The sequence below is a fragment of the Schistocerca gregaria genome, chromosome 2 (assembly GCF_023897955.1).
Source record: "Schistocerca gregaria isolate iqSchGreg1 chromosome 2, iqSchGreg1.2, whole genome shotgun sequence".
Classification (NCBI taxonomy): Eukaryota; Metazoa; Arthropoda; class Insecta; order Orthoptera; family Acrididae; genus Schistocerca; species Schistocerca gregaria.
Window position 1 is genome coordinate 531,550,785 of NC_064921.1, and position 16,588 is coordinate 531,567,372.

General features: G+C 43.2%; 1 protein-coding gene across 1 annotated transcript in view; it reads left to right on the forward strand.

The window, feature by feature from the left end:
- The window catches only part of LOC126330497 (G-protein coupled receptor GRL101-like), a 643,973-nt gene that overhangs the window by 413,530 nt on the left and 213,855 nt on the right, over positions 1-16,588 (forward strand). The window contains exons 7-9 of the mRNA XM_049996361.1: positions 272-370; positions 7,337-7,495; positions 10,056-10,208. Coding sequence (XP_049852318.1) covers positions 272-370; positions 7,337-7,495; positions 10,056-10,208 — 411 coding nt within the window. The remainder of the gene's footprint in view (positions 1-271; positions 371-7,336; positions 7,496-10,055; positions 10,209-16,588) is intronic.

Genomic DNA, 16,588 nt, shown 5'->3' on the forward strand with positions numbered 1-16,588 from the left:
GGTTCTACTATGAATATGACTTCTTTCTTAAAAAGTTTCAAGCGCATGTGGAACACTTCCTTCTGCCAGAGTTTAGTATTAGTGCGTCTGTATTTGCGTAAATTTCTGTTAACTATGCACTGTGTTTTTCGCTCCTTTACAGTCTTTTGTGTTTATCTATTAGATTTTGTGTTTTTCGCTCCTTTACAGTCTTTTGTGTTTATCTATTAGATTTTTTTCAGTGAACGTAAATGTTTCTCTATTGTAAATGGTATGTCTCGCCTTGTTGCAGCCGAGTTCCGCATTTGTGGCGACGGAACGCGAGTTCACAAGTTCTTCTGGTGTGATGGTTGGCCACACTGCCACGACAACCACGCCGACGAACTCAATTGTGAGTATCCGTAGGCTGTTGTTAGGCAACCACCCAAGACCACCCGAGTCTTCCCAGGAAGGCCGACGCAGGATGAGCACATAATCGATTCCTCAAGACTTTTGAAAGTATCTGTTTTTGGCCTGTCGTGAAGCAGTATTCCGTTCTGTGCCGTCTGGAGTCCTTTGTTGATGTCGGGAATGTTAAATGATCGCTGTCTGACTGGGAATCCCATTCTGTAACTTCCCGGCATTTAGCGAACTTCGAACGTTTCCATGGGTCCGAGTCTAGTAGTACACTGGTCAGCCACAACATTATGACCGTGGACCTACTAATAACGATAAAAGCACGTCCAAACGATAGCTGATAGAAAGCCAGACAGAAACACAGTGCATGTAGTATCAGTGAGCGTGATGTCCGTGTAAAATGGGGAAGGCGTGCGATCCATCTGAGTTTGACCGACGGCTTAGTGTGATGGCCCAGAGACTAGGACGAGCATTTCGCAAACTGCACGTGTTGGGTGTTCGAGGAGTGATGTGGTAAGTGTGTTCAACACGTGGCAGAACCAAGATGAAACCACGTCCGGACGTCGTGGATTTGGACGCGCCACATTACAGATGTCGGACGTCGTAGGCTGGGCAGACTGGTAAAACAGGGCAGGTGGCGAATTGTGGCGGAACTAACATCAGACTTTAATGCTGGGCAGAGTACAAGTGTGTCTGAACACGCAGTGTACCGAACACTCCTAACGATGGGCCTCCGCAGCCGATGACCCGTGCATGTGCCAATGTTAACACAACGACATAGGCAACTACGGTTGAAGCGAGCACGTGACCATCGGCCTTGTGGCGCAGTGGCACAGCGTTGCATGGACTGATGAATTCCTGTACCTTCTTCATCATACCAATGAGAGGATGTGAATCCTTTGTCTTCCAGGGGGGGGGGGGGGGGGTGGGGGAAGCAGCTCCTGACACCTTACTGTTGAATGGAGACAAGGTGGGGGGGGGGGGGGGGGGGGGCTCCATTATGCTCTGGGGAACATTCACGTGGGCATCCGTGGAGCCAGCGAACCGCGTGCAAGTCACCATAATGGCCAAGGAGTATCGTAAACTGGTTGCACACCACGTACACACCTTCATGACGATCATGTTTCCCGACGACAGTGGCATTTTTCAACAAGATAATGCGTCATGTCACAAAGCCAGGAGTGTGATGAACTGGCTCGAGGAACACAGTGGCGATTTCCAATTGATGTGCTGGCCCCAAACTCGCCGAATCTGCACCCGATCGAACACATCTGAAAGGTCACATCTGGGATGTGACTGAACGTGGTGTCAGAGCTCATCGGCGCCCTCCTCGGAATTCACGGGAATTACGTGAGTTGTGTGTGTACATGTAGTTGAAACTCCCTCCAGCAACCTATCAAGGCCTTGTTGCTTCCATGCCACGACGTGTCGCCGCTATTATCCGTACCAAAAACGGACACACCGGATATTAGGCAGGTGTTCATAATGTTCTGTCTGATCAGAGAGTACCTCGACGTTCTGTCATAAACCTCATGGAGAAAGTTTTTGACGACGCAGCCTTATCCGCGCTAGGGAAATGTTTAAATTTTACTCCGATTCCCAAGCGTTTGCCACTGGCTGATTTTATTAGTTCTGTTGAACAAGCTGTTTGTAAACTACCTCCTGATGTAGCAGAGGAGACTAGGAGGGATGCATGTCTTGTGTTGTCTCGGGCACGTCCGCCCAAGAGTAATATCACAGCAGCTGAGAGCGCTGCTTTACGTTCACATAGAGCTGATCCGGATATTGTTATTTTACCTTCGGACTAGAGCAATGTTACCATCGTTTTAGACAAGCAGGTGTACATTCAAAAGATGCAGTGTTTCCTGCCTGATTCAGTGTATCGCAGGATCTATGCTGACATCACAAAAGGTGTTGAGAGAAAGACTGACAGCCTACTGAAGAAAAATTCCTTATCCCAGGGGACATCAAGACTCTTAATTCGTATTTTGTGCTGTTCCCTCGAGGTTATATTGTCTCCCTAAGGTCCACAAGGGAGGGGTTCCTCTTCGTCCGATAGTAAGTAGCACTTGTGCTCCGACATATCATCTAACAAAGTACCTTACTATTCTGTTGAACCCTATAGTGGGTCGATGTGAGCAACACATTAAGAATTCCGCAGATTTCTTACGTCGATTAGAGGGAATGCGTTTCAATGAATCTCATGTTCTAGTAAATTTTGATGTGGTCTCTCTCTTGGTGTTCCTCTGCCTGTTTCGTTGCAGTTGATTGCAGTTAGGTTTGGTGCTGAATTAACGAACCTATTTCGATATGTGTTGACTTTCAGTTATTTTTTATGTAATGAGAAGTATTACAAGCAGGCAGACGAGTTGCGATGAGAAGCCCGTAGTCACCTATTACTGCCAACTTGTGTATGGAAACTTTGAGGAACGTGCACTGGAGTCGGCGGGATTGAAACCGGCGTGTTTTTCAGATATATAGATGATACTTCTGTTGCTTAGCATCATGTCTGTTAGAATTTTAACGACTTTTCAGAGCACTTCTATTCAGTCCACCAGAATATTCGTTTCACAATGGATGTCTGGCTGTTTCCCTTCCTTGACGTGTTGATCAGGAGGAAGACTGATAGTACGTCGGCGTTTAAGGACGCCTAGTCTCACTGACTTTATCTGAGGCTGATATTTGTCACCATGCGGGTCACCGTGAAGCGGTACTTCGTACCTCGATTCACACGGCCCATGTCATCTCGGATCCTGAGATCCTGTCTGCTGAGTTGGCCCATCTTAAACTCACCTTTCGTCAGAAGGGTTATGGTGAAAGATCAGGTGTGAACTGTACAATCGGCTAACTGTGCACCAGGAGTGATGATAATATCGAAGTGACACCAAAGTCTGCGGCCTCTTTGCCCTACGCAGGGATCATTAACAGGATTGGTCATATTTTGCGAAAATATGATATGAAGTGTGTTTTTCAGCCACCATCTAGTAACTTTTTAAATAGAGAAGGTGATTTTTGGTTAAATTCTGCATGGAATCCTGCTCTCTTCCTAGTAAAAAAAAGTACAGAGTTAATGCTAATGCACCCGTTTATTTTTAGTAATTTCACTATCGATAAATTCTGACGTAGCTCAGGTTTGGTTTCTGATAGCGGTAGTATTTACACTACGTGTGTTATCTTTTCGAAGTTTCTCTGAAAACCGAGGTTTTAAATTCCCTGGCACAGCGCTTACTTGCTGCAGTTATGCCTTGACATTGGCAGGATGTGCTCCCGTCGAAATATTCGTGGTTGTCGATGACGTCTCCCGGCTGCATTCCCGTAACCATTTATTTATTAGTCGTGCTCTGAGCTGATATTTTGGAAGTAAATCATTTGTAGAATGCAGATGCCATATATGAATAGTAGTTTTATGTAATTTCTTATGACATTGTCGGTAAATAATGTATTAATTAACGTAATGTATACCTCAATAAGTACTGTACAATTTCCCTGTCATAAACAACTGTTTAAGTTTTGAACGATTAAGGTCTAGGTTAAGTTGTATTTAAAACTTAACAAAATCGAAAGAAACACGACTGTCCTGAAGAAATGGAATAATACGGTAAACGTGTTTAGCTTGCATGATTTTCAAGACTGTCATTAAGAACGGCAGCCTTTAGCCATTGTACGACGATACCTTTAAAGAGATTTAAATTATCTACACACAATGTATTTATGATGAGGCAGACAGGCACTCCGTCTTCAGGCCACAAGTGGCCCATCGGGAGCATCCGACCGCCGTATCATCCTCACTTAGGATACGTATAGGAGGGTCGTGTGGTCAGCACACCACTCTCCGATCGTTGTGATGGTTTTCTTTGGCGCGAGCCGCTAGTGTTCGGTCGAGTAGCTCCTCAATTGGCATCACGAGGCTGAGTGCACCCCGAAAAATGGCAACAGTGCATGGCGGTCCGGATGGTCACCCATCCAAGTGCCGGCCACGCCCGACAGCGCTGAACGTTGGTGATCTGACGGGAACCGGTGTATCCACTGCGGCAACGCCGTTGCCCGTATTTATGACTCAAGAAAAATACAAGTTTTGCAGGAATAGCTTTAAAAAGATAATTGAGATATTGTGTCTCCTCACTTACACTGATGATTCCTACCAGTAAACCTGTCTTTTACCGCCGCCCAGAAAATCCGATATTTGAAGCACCTGCTGCAGCAAGGCAAGCTGGGAGTGACTCATTCAGCTGTTAGTAGGTTCCCAAGGATTTCTTGGACCACGTTGATCGTACTGCTTCCCACATCAACTGAACGGTGCTGGGGGGATAAACGATTCGAAAAAAGGCCCAGGTTTTCGTTTTCAGAAATGGTTGTCGGCAGATGCACTTAATTGTAGTCGTTTGTTCATTGTAAAATTATGTACCATGTTTCATGACTCTCCTTTAGGAAGGAACATGAATCTTGTGGTGAAACATTTACCTTCGTCTTCGTATGATGACCCCTTTTCTCCATTTCCTCATGATGAGCGAATTGTGTCTTCATTTCACTTCTTGAGTGGAGGTAAGTAATGAATGTGTGTGTAGTGAGTTGCCAGTTCCGTTGCAGATCGTGACAAAAGACCCATGGTATGAAGAGTAAAGAAAACTGGAAAGAGGGGAAGAGAGTGGTCCGCGATACAATTTAGTGTACGGAGGGAAGGTCTAGAGCTGGAAGGACAGATAAATATCAGGGTGGATTTCATTGGGTGGGAAAAAGAATCGGTTGTTGTTTCGTAGGGAGAGGGTTTGGAGTGTATATAGGTGTAGTATTGGAAGAATGTGTCCGTATATGTGCAAGAGCACTACGCAACTGGAAATATAGAGCAGAGACAATGACGTTATTGGAGTAGAGTTTGCAAATAGTATAGGATGTAAGTGATCAGTATGGACGACCACGGTAAAGATACAAATGAGAGAAAATGAACTGATGCGGAAGGCAAGGAAGAGAGCGCGGTATTAAATGATTTGTGGGAATGCTAAGACTGTGATGGGGAGGATAGGTTGGCTCAACATTTTGCTGGTGTGGATGATGGTAGAGGTGTTCAATCCCCAAGTATGGACAGTTATAGTTTCAGCAACTTAAGTCTTTTGTGAATTTTTTGATAGGTGATTAGTAGGTTGGGTTCCCGTGTTCGTTACCAGCCGAGCCTTAGAACAAGGTATTTTTGTGTGATAGTTAATTAAATAGTTTGGCCATAAATAGTTAGGTAAAACTTACGGACGCGGAAGCTGCGATTGGTTTGTTATCTAATTGTTCTGGAGGAATCGATTTAAAAGAACAACAGGCTGCATCAGGAAGAGAACTGCTTGAAATTTCAAAGGGAGAGGAAAGCGGTGTCATCAGCATACTGGAGGAGATGGACGGGTGGCTTGAGCCTGGGCACGCCAGCAGTGTAAACGATGTATGTGTGGAGGGAGGACATGGTCTTGGGCCATGTTTACATAGGGATGGAAGATGCGAGAGTTAGTGTTCTTGTTTTTGACAGATGTTGGTCGGTTGTATAGAGAGTACATAGTAAGGGAGACGTAATTAACTGGGAGTGAATACACTTAAGAGTCTTAGGCTGTTTCAAGATCAAGATATTCGAAAATTAATTTTTTCACTGTTAAGCTGATGGGATAGGAGAAAGAAGAAGTAAAAGAGTTTGGACAATAGTCATATTGGTTTAACAGTTAGTTATGGATTTATTGCTAAAGGAGGTATTCAAAGACCTTACTAAACACTAAAATGAGACTAATGGGGTGGTAGAAGAAAGTATCACCAGCGGGGTTTTTTATGTAAGGAGCAGAAGCAGTTTGGAGGTTTTTCACACCTCGGAAAAGTAACTTATTGTGAAGAGTGGCAACGGTTATCATTAATTGCCGCCGGCCTGAGTGGCCGTGCGGTGCTAGGCGCTACAGTCTGGAACCGAGCGACCGCTACGGTCGCAGGTTCGAATCCTGCCTCGGGCATGGATGTGTGTGATGTCCTTAGGTTAGTTGGGTTTAATTAGTTCTAAGTTCTAGGCGACTGATGACCTCAGAAGTTAAGTCACATAGTGCTCAGAGCCATCTGAATCATTAATTGCCGTGAAGGCGCATATATTTGTGTCCGAAAAACAGGCAATACACATATAAACATCTGTACGTTCATGGACGATAGGAAATAAGGAGTAGTCGAAGAATGAGGCTGGAAATTGTGAAGATATGGACGAGATATGTTGCAAAAAGTGATTGGTTCGTTCAGATTGTCAGGAAGCGGGTTGCTGTTACGGAGAAGTTGGTGGTGAGGAATGGAAGTATTTGCAGTGATACGCTGGAGTGTTTTCCAATACTTGGAGGTGTAAATGGATAATGTAGAGCTAAGTTTGGCGCATGTTTCATGCCAGCCCTGTAGTTTTTTTTAGCGGTTAGTAAATACCTTATGTATGTCTTTAGTATGTCGGTTGCGTATGAGAGTATATTGGTCACGAGTAGGTAGAAAGGAGCGGTGTAATCGACCGGATTATTGAAGAAGTAGTAGGCTACAGCTTGTGAATGAAGGATTGGTCGGTTAGGATGAATAGGATTTCTAGGAACATAGATAGATTGGCGCCTAAGAAAGTCTACTGAGGTAAGGAGGGAAGTAGGGAGAGCGTATATCAAGAGGGTATTGAAATGTTAGTGTGGGTCTTCCAGGATGGCTATCTATAAATTCCCAGTGGTCATCGGTTCGGAGGTAATTTTGTACAGTGTTTCAACGGATAATCGAATGTGATGTAGGGGAATGAGATGATATGTAGGGGACAGTGAAAAAAAGTGTACGATAGTGTACTAAAGGTACAACTAGTATACAAAAAACTGAGGTGACTGGATTATTATGTAATTGAAAAAAGATTTAAAATTGCTTCTTTTTACGAGCAGTACAACGTTCGCCGCCGTCCGTCCTTGACAACGTTTCGTTCAAATTGTCTCTCCCGCAGGCACCGAGTGCAGAGGTCAGGACGAATATCTCTGTCCAAACGGCCGCTGCATCAGGCGCGCCAATGTCTGCGACTCATACTGCGATTGCGTTCCGGCTTCCAGAGGGCAACCATGCGCAGACGAGGTGGACTGCGCAGGCAGATATCTCAAGGAGTACGGTGAGTACCGTGGACTTGCTGAAAACGAGTCCGCTCCGTTTACTCATTTGCAGGATCACAGAAAAAACCAAGGGACGCAAAAATCTACATCTTCGTTTTTACATTAACTGCGTGAAAGTGTCTGGACATAGATTTCAATTCGTTTTGAAGACGCCAACAACGTAACAAACGGCGAAAGGCTCCGTTTCTGCTGATATTAAAGCATTTAATTATTCAAAATGTCGCAGCTATTTGTGTAGTAATCTATGTACTTGATTAATCTAGACACTTCTTCATAACAGTTGATTCTTGGCCCTTTGACAGGAAAATTATCACACTGATACTGAAAGGTTCCATTTCCTGTTGCTACAGAAGGAAAAGCATACCATTGATGGTCTGCCGATTTAGATCTTATTATGATTTGTGAAAGTTGCTGAAGTTACGTCTGCTTGCAACTGAATTAATGCAATTTATGTTGTTTCATCCTCGTTTCGCATCAATTTACTAAGAAGCATTTTCAGTGGTAGTACTGATGTTGCACTTCAGGACGACCAGTGTGCGAACTGAACAATGACTGTAGTTACTCTATCCGTGCTGTTGATAAATATGAACCTTTCTGCCCGACAGTGTTTTAGTTACACTCCACACGACACCTTCCAGTCAGTATAACGAACTGCTAGTTAGGATTTTGTATGAGTATCTATGACGTTTGTTCTCTATATTTATTTAACAATTACCCCCCAACTCTACTCAACGGAGTACCAAACGTTACTTAAAAGACTGCTGGTTTGTGTTCCATATTTTGAAATTACGTGCAATTCTTTTTTTGTTTATACAAGCATCCGCAAATGAGAGAGGGAGTAGGCAAGGGTGGGACCTGCTCTCCATCCAACCCCCCCCCCCCCCCCCCCCGTCCTCCGCGCACCCTGGAAATTAGAGTAAATAGTTTTTATTTATTCGAGAATTCTGATGAGGTTCTGGAAGTTGGAATAACCATCAGTTCTCTGATATAAAAATTTTGTGTGTCGTCTATAAAAATTAGCTCTTGCGCCATGACATGCTGTAACTGACCAACTCAGTTATATCAAAAATGGCAATATTACAGTCTTCTCGCCTCCTGAATAAATTTCTGCAGACGCGAATGTTTGTGCGTGTGATGAAGACTAACGGGCCTACCTGGTCTTTGCGTAAATCTGGCCTTCTTCGGTTATGGAAACAGATTCATCAGTCACAAAGAAGAAGCGCTTTTTTAAACTCTGTGGGGTGCAACACATAGCAACATATGGTTAGAGAACAACCAAGTGTTCAGTCCAGTTGGCATGGTTACACAAAACATGTCAGACTGGCGATACAAATGTTGTGTGTGGGTTACACTTAATCCTGAGAGCCCAAAAAATGTAGCTACAAGAAGATACTTTGTTCAACTAATGTTTTTGACAGTGAAGATTAAAGAGCAAAAGGCAAAAAAGCACAATAAGTCTGTAGATATGTAGCTTTGTAAATAAAAAAAAAGTCAAAAACTAAAAATGTAATACACGTAATCAAACTTGAATAAGTGGTCTTCTTGTTTGTTTCCGTTTTCTACAATTCGAGAAATATTAATCAGTGACGTTTTTTGCTGATTATTTTTTTGATATCTAATAGAATTTCATCAATATATCTTTATTTTCAATTTGGCGTTTTAATTTTCGATACCAACCTAAAATTATGGCATATGAATAAAAAAAACTTTCGTAAATACTTGCTAGTGCATTGACTAAACTATAAGAGAACACAATTTACAAATGTTTAAATACAAAGATGCGGCATCCATATCCATCGCAATATCGAAAGATGTACTGTGCATTTACAAACGAAATATGCTTTACATATAAGATATCAGAGGCAGTCTATGTTGCAAAACATACCAACTGGATTATCAAACAGTTGACATGTTTTGTGTACTTCCTGTGAATTTATCTGTTAGGCACGATACGCTATCAAACTCATGGAAACAGTTACATAATTTAAAAAGTGAAAATTACAGAATCTTACACACCTCTTAGATAAATTTCTGCTGACACACATGTTGGTTTGACCCTACTCGTGAAGCTATGCCCTTTGCTTTTCTTCAGCTTTTTAACTGACTTACCAACCTTATTACAGGGAGACGATTAGTTACAAATGGAGTTCAATCCTTGGTACAGCTTGGCATTTTTCAAATTAACAAATCATTGCCGGGGATTAAAGAAATGAGGTGCGTCACAAAAAAACCTTAGGAACAACTAAATTTACCATTTGTTTTTCAGCCTGACACCTATCCATTCAGCCACCGAACCACACTAACGCGTACACAATGTTAATTACATTTTGATAATGATTAATAGGGTTCACATGATCCGCTGCCGTTCTTTTTTCTCTTTTTTATTGATTTGCAGATATCAAAATGATTTCTGCTCCAAGCTGAGCGTGCATGTTTTACATTTTTAAACACATTTCACCTTTCCTCTTATGTGTAACTTTTATTCCAAAGCAACAGCAACACCTATGTATCATATGTCTGTATTATCCTCTGATAAGAATACTTATCTGTTCATTGCAGGAGTCAGTGTCTGCACACCAGGTGAAACATTGTCGTGTGTTCTGCCATCCAACAAGAAGCACCGAGAGGAACGTTGTATCTCATCAGACTTTATATGTGACGGCTATAATGACTGTCATAACGGAAGATATATCTCCGATGAATTTGGGTGTGGTAAGTTAACATACACTTTTCTCGCATCACATGTTAGAAACATTTAATTTTTAGTTCCATACTTAACCTGAAGATAATATTTATTTAAAGTAGAATAGAATTCAAGAAGTAAACAGAACTCTGAAGGAGAATCCATTCATCAATAAAGTGAGAAATAACTTAACCTGGCATTCGACTAAGCCATAGATTATTGTATAATTCTAAAAACCATTATATCTGAATTCCTGGCACTCGACTAAGCCAGAGATATATTGTATAATTCTAAAAACCAGTATATCTCAATGAGATATGATGACAACATTTCTGGCGATTCCTCATGCTATTCTTGTATTATTGCATCTGAGTGTTCAAACGAGTTGTTGAATCGATTTTTATACAGAACGTAGTGAGGGCAGACCCAGTCGTCTTCTTCGGTTGCTACGAGCTGTGTTGTTATGTGTAGAGACTGTTCACAACGAGATCTACTAATCCCGGAGGAGAAGGGGCGGGGGCAGGGCAGGGGACGAGGCAAGCAGAGCTTACGTCACGCAGTGCACACTTGGGCTCACATATTACTTTATGACCCAAGTGGCATTGACAGTGCCATCAACTGGCCGCCATACCCGTGTCAGCTGCTACGTTTTGCGTATCTACGAAACTAAGAGAGGGGCGTGTCAAAAGCTTCCGTAATTCGTGAAATTAAAAATGATAGTTTCATGTTTAAAGAAGGGTCTTGTTGCAACTAATTCCATATCAGTTCTCTTAGCCAATTCGAAATTAAAAACAGCCAGTAGCAAAAATTTACAGTGCAGCAATAAAAAGCATGAAAAAAGTTTTGAACATTTTTGACGTATGTAACACTGAATTATAAGCATGCTTAAAAATAATTATGATAATTTCTATAAAAATGTAAAAATGACTCGTATGTGATGGGGACTCGTATATAATACTCAGAAGAACCAAAAAAATTGTTCACATCGTGTAGGCACGACGTGGCATGGACTCGACTAATGTCTGAAGTAGATATGTCCAATAATGTTGAAGTCTGGGGAGTCTGGTGGCCAGCGGAAGTGTTTAAACTCAGTGTGTTCCTGTAGCCACCCTGCAGCAATTCTGGACATGTGGGGTGTCGCATTGTCCTGCTGGAATTGCCGAAGTCCGTCGGAATGCACAATGGCTATGAATGGATGCAGGTGATCAGAGTGCATACGTACATGTCGCTTGTCAGAGTTGTATCTAGACGTATTAGGGGTCCCATACCACTCCAACTGCACACGTCCCACACCATTACAGAGCCTCCACTAGCTTGAACGGTCCCCTGCTGACATGGTCTATGAATTCATGAAGATGTCTCCATACCCGCACACGTCCATCCGCTCGAAACAATTTGAAACGAGACTCGTCCGACCAGGCAACATGTTTCCAGTTACCAACACTCCAACGTAGCTGTTGACGGGCCCAGGCGAGGCGTTAAGCTATGTGTCCCGCAATCATCAAGGCCTTCGGCTCCGAAAGCCCATATCGATCATCTTTCCCTGATTGGTTCGCACGCTGACACTTGCTGAAGGCCCAGAATTGAAGTCTGCAGCAGTTTGCGGAAGAGTTGCACTTCTCTCACATTGAACGATTCTCTTCGGTCGTCATTGGTTCCGTTCGTGCAGGATCTTTTTTCGGCCGCAGCGATGTTGGAGATTTGATGTTTTACCGGATTCCTGGTATTCACGGTAAACTCGAGAAATGGCCGTACGGGAAAACCCCCTCGTCATGGCTACCTCGGAGATGCTGTGTCCCATAGCTCGTGCGCCGACTGGTTTCTCGCGCCGCGCGTCACACGTGCCTTGCTAGCACGTGGGAAATTTGAGGCGGGGAGCGGAAAAGTAGCCCGGCCATATGCTCACATCGGAACGGCGCATATGAGCAGTGGTAGTATTGCCCATACGATAAATTTTGCCTCACTGTGTACTAAATTTTATTGCCTTATGTAGTGTTTCGTTTTTTGCCGTTTAAACGCTCCGGCTTTCTTCGTTAGTACGTTATACTTTTATGTTATTTATATCTGTATAGTTTTGTCCAAATGGCTCTGAGCACTATGCGACTAAACTTCGGAGGTCATCAGTTGCCTAGAACTTAGAACTAATTAAACCTAACTAACCTAAGGGCATCACACACCTCCATGCCCGAGGCAGGATTCGAACCTGCGACCGTAGCGGTTGCCAGGTCCCAGACTGTAGCGCCTAGGAACCGCACGGCCACTCCGGCCGGCTGTATAGTTCTGTTTTGTTTTGTTTTTCTTCTGTCAAGTAAAATGTGTACTTCAGTAACTCATGAGCCGTTGGCCGCTGGAATTGTATCATATGCCTCCGCAAGAAAGGGCAGAGGGTAATGAATAAGGAAGCAAGGGATATTAAAAAAAAATCATGTGATTAAGAAGCAAGCCAGGAAAGTAAAACAAGGTTATCTTCTCGCTGCCTAGTATGCTGGCGTATCTGTACGATCTGGTACAAAAATTCAGAAAGGGATAATCTCCACAGGTGTGATCCCTTTGTGCTCCTGGTAAAAAGCTTCCAAGATCTGAAGTATAGAAGTCCCATTGTGATTACTCTGATATGGATGTAATAATGTAATACGACACACTGTACTACATGCATGTGAACATCACATTTCCACTGCAAGCTAGAAACAGTCGAAAAGCAGTCACAAATAACAATGTTTTAATTGGTTCGCCGTGAAGAGAAGAGCATTTCAGTTGTTGCATGCACATTATCAGCATTAATAAACTAATGATACAACAGGCTTCACAAACGAAGAAAATGGTCGGTATTATTACGAAAGTAGGAGTATCCTAAAAGAATGTTATGATTAGATATTTTTAATTTGTTTAAATGTACTGCTGACAAAGGCAGATCTACTTTCATGACAATGTTTTTCGAACTGCAACTCACAAGGCACACATGGCTAGCTTGTGCATTCCTGTCGCGAGCATTATTCTGCGCTGCTGACAATACACTGACCATTGTGTTGTGCGACAGATCAATTGTTAATTTTTCTCAATAACAACTATTTTTTCGCGATCACACATTGTCAGTTTGGCAAGCCCTAGGTGAGTAACCAATATCTGGCAAATTGCCTATAATTTCGCCTGAAGGAACGCTCGTCGTTACGGGATTCCTCCAAAATTCCAACAGAATTGGCAATCTTTTTTTTTTTTTTTGTTATTTTCGCCAAACTCATCTCACAGCAGATATTGAGACAGAATTTCGAAATGGAGTGCCTCATTAAACAAGTAATTGGCAATCACAGAACTCAATAGCTTCCAAATACCTCACAGTGTCGGTTTGCAGTAACATAAAACAAGAAATTTTATGTTTATTTTCATACTAGAAAGCTCTTGTTTCGCTAGCTGGCGATAACTCTTAAAAAATTACAGTCACTGGCGTGATATAAATAAAAAGGGAAGTGCAAGCACTGATATATCGCCACAGATAAGAAAGTTCCGTATGTTTAAGAATTGGAAAAAAACACTCTCCTCCTTGTATGCTATCATTCACCATACTTTCGTTTCGATGTCTCGAGCTGTTTAGGAGATACGAGAGATGTTGCGAGTATTTCATTTTCGCGGCCGTGAGATAGGAAGTGAGCGCGCTACATGGGATCCATTTTCTCAAGATCGGAGGCCGATAGAGACCTCCTCCCAAGTCTAAACAAAAATTCTGCATGTTAGCTAAATTTTGTACGCAGCAACATATGGTGTAATACGTACCAAACGCAAAATCATAGTGACCCCAAATTTTCGTTGCAAACTGTTTGAGTTTTGTGTAGTGTCTTACTAAAATGTGTTCGTCACAATAAGAATGGTCATTAGAGAGATCATGGGCACTTCGCCACGAAGCTGACATATAACGCTACAAGTAAGGCAAAAATCAAATATTTTCAGTGGATAGTTTTTGTAAAATCGTTTGAGGAAGATAACAGGTTGCGCGCTCTTCAGTTCTGTCAGCTTAGAGCGTCGCCATTCGGCGCGTGCGAAGTATGGTGTAGCGTCGCAATATGCGCTGCACCCGCGCGACCCGTGCTGCACGTGCACGTCGCGCTGTAGTGTCGTGTCACGTCACACGTGCTATACGCGTTTCAATTTGCGCCTAGCCTGCACGACGTTCAAACTCACTTAAATCTTGATAAGCTGCCATTGTTGCAGCAGTAACCGATCTGACAACTGCGCCAGACGCATGTTGTCTTGTGTAGGCGTTGCCGACCGCAGCCACGTATTCTGCCTGTTTATGTATCTCTGTATTTGAGTACGCTTGCCTATACCAGTTTCTGTGACGCCTCAGTGTACCTTCACTATATCAGCCAGTTAACTGCACAACTACGCTAAAGCAGGGCTTCAGAAACAGATTTTGTTATTGCAACTTTAGTCAACTAAAGGATCTTTTTTATTGAAGAAAGCTAACCAGGGACAATTAATGCAGGGTGTGATGTAATCCCTGGAACCTTAACACACACAACCCCATACACGAGTTTTTTGTCGACACCACCCTTTGGGACCTCCCTTTGTAAGGGAAACAATACCAGGCATTCCTACAATAAATAAGGGTGCCATTACACACACAAACAAAATTATTTTTGCGCTTGTACTCGAAAAATTCAGCGATATTACCAGTTAGTTTTTTAGCTCCACTGTGTAAAGTACTACTCCTTTCCCTTCTCCGAGGAGTGGAAAGAATAGTAACAGCTGCGCACTCATCAACAGATGTACACTGAGGTGACAAAAGTCATGAGGCACTTCCTAATATCGTGTCGGACCTCCTTTTGCCCGACGTAGTGTAGCAGTTCGATGTATCATTGATTCAAAAAACAGTTGGAAGACCCCTGCAGAAATACTGATCCATGCTGCCTCTATAGCCATCTATAACTGCGGAAGAGAGCCAGTGGAGGATTTTGTGTATGAACTGACCTCCAGATTATGTCCCATAAATATTCGGTGGGATTCATGTCGGGCGATATGGAAGACCAAATCCTCCGCTCGAACTGTCCAGCGTGTCCTTCAAATTAGTCGCGAACAACCGTGGCCCAGTAACATGACATGGTTGTTTGGGAACCTGAAGTCCATGAACGATTGCAAATGGTCTCCAACTAGCCGAACATAAGCATTTCCAGTCAATGATCGGATCAGTTGGACGAGAGGACCCAGTACATTCCTTGTAAACACAGCCCACACCATTATGGAGCCACCACCAGCATACGCAGTGTCTTGACAACTTGTGTCCTTGGCTTCGTGGGGTCCGCACGACACACGAACCCTACCATCAGCTCTTACCAAGTGAAATCGAGACTGATGTGACCAGGTCACGGTTTTCCTAGTCGTCTGGAGTTCAACAGATACGGTCACAGGTCCATGGGAAGTGCCGCAGACGATGTCGTGCTGTTAGCGAATGTGCTCGCGTCAGTCGTCTACTGCAGTAGCTCATTAACACCAGATTCCACTCCATTGTCCTAACGGATTCGTCGTATGTTCCACAACTCGACGCAAACCTCGCTGCGCGTTGTGCGTGGTGAGAGGTAATGTACGAAATTTGGTATTCTCAGCACACCCTTGACATTGTGGATCTCGGAATATTGAATTCCTTAATTATTGCCGAAATAGAATGTGCCATGTATCCATCTCGAACTTCCACTCCGCGTTCAAAGTCTGTTAAATTGCCGTCGTGCGGCTATAATCACGTCGGAGACCTGAGTACAAACAACAGCTCCGCCAATGCACAGCCCTTTTATCCCTTGTGTGAGCGATACTACCGCCATCTGTATATGTGCTTATAGCTATCCCATGACTTTTGTCATCTGAATGTGTTAACTTGTGACACCAAAACCACGGCATAATATGGGTACATATGCAAAGTTCTGTATTGCATTGTTGAGGCGATCAGGGGCCGGACACAAAACAAGAGCGGGTCGACTTCCTCCAGTCCAGACCTTCAAAGCTCTAGTTACTCTCTTTGTGAACAGACTATACTCGCTGCCTGAACTTGAAACACAGCTTGCAGCATCTGAAGAAGACTGTCTGTCGTCGACATAGTGTCCGAGAAAATAGTACCTACAACTCAGATGAACATCCGAAACGCTTTCTGAACGTCAAAAACATTTCAGCATTGATAATGCATAGAGGGACATGCATTTCAACTAAAAGTTGTAGGATCTGATAAAAAAATAAGATTAACATTTAATGCCCCATCAACAATGAAGTCATTGGCAGTTGGTTCAAATGGCTCTGAGCACTAGGGGACTCATTAGTCCCCTAGAACTTAGAACTACTTAAACCTAAGTAACCTAAGGACATCACACACATCCATGCCCGAGGCAGGATTCGAACCTGCGACCGTAGCAGTCGCACGGCTCCGGACTGC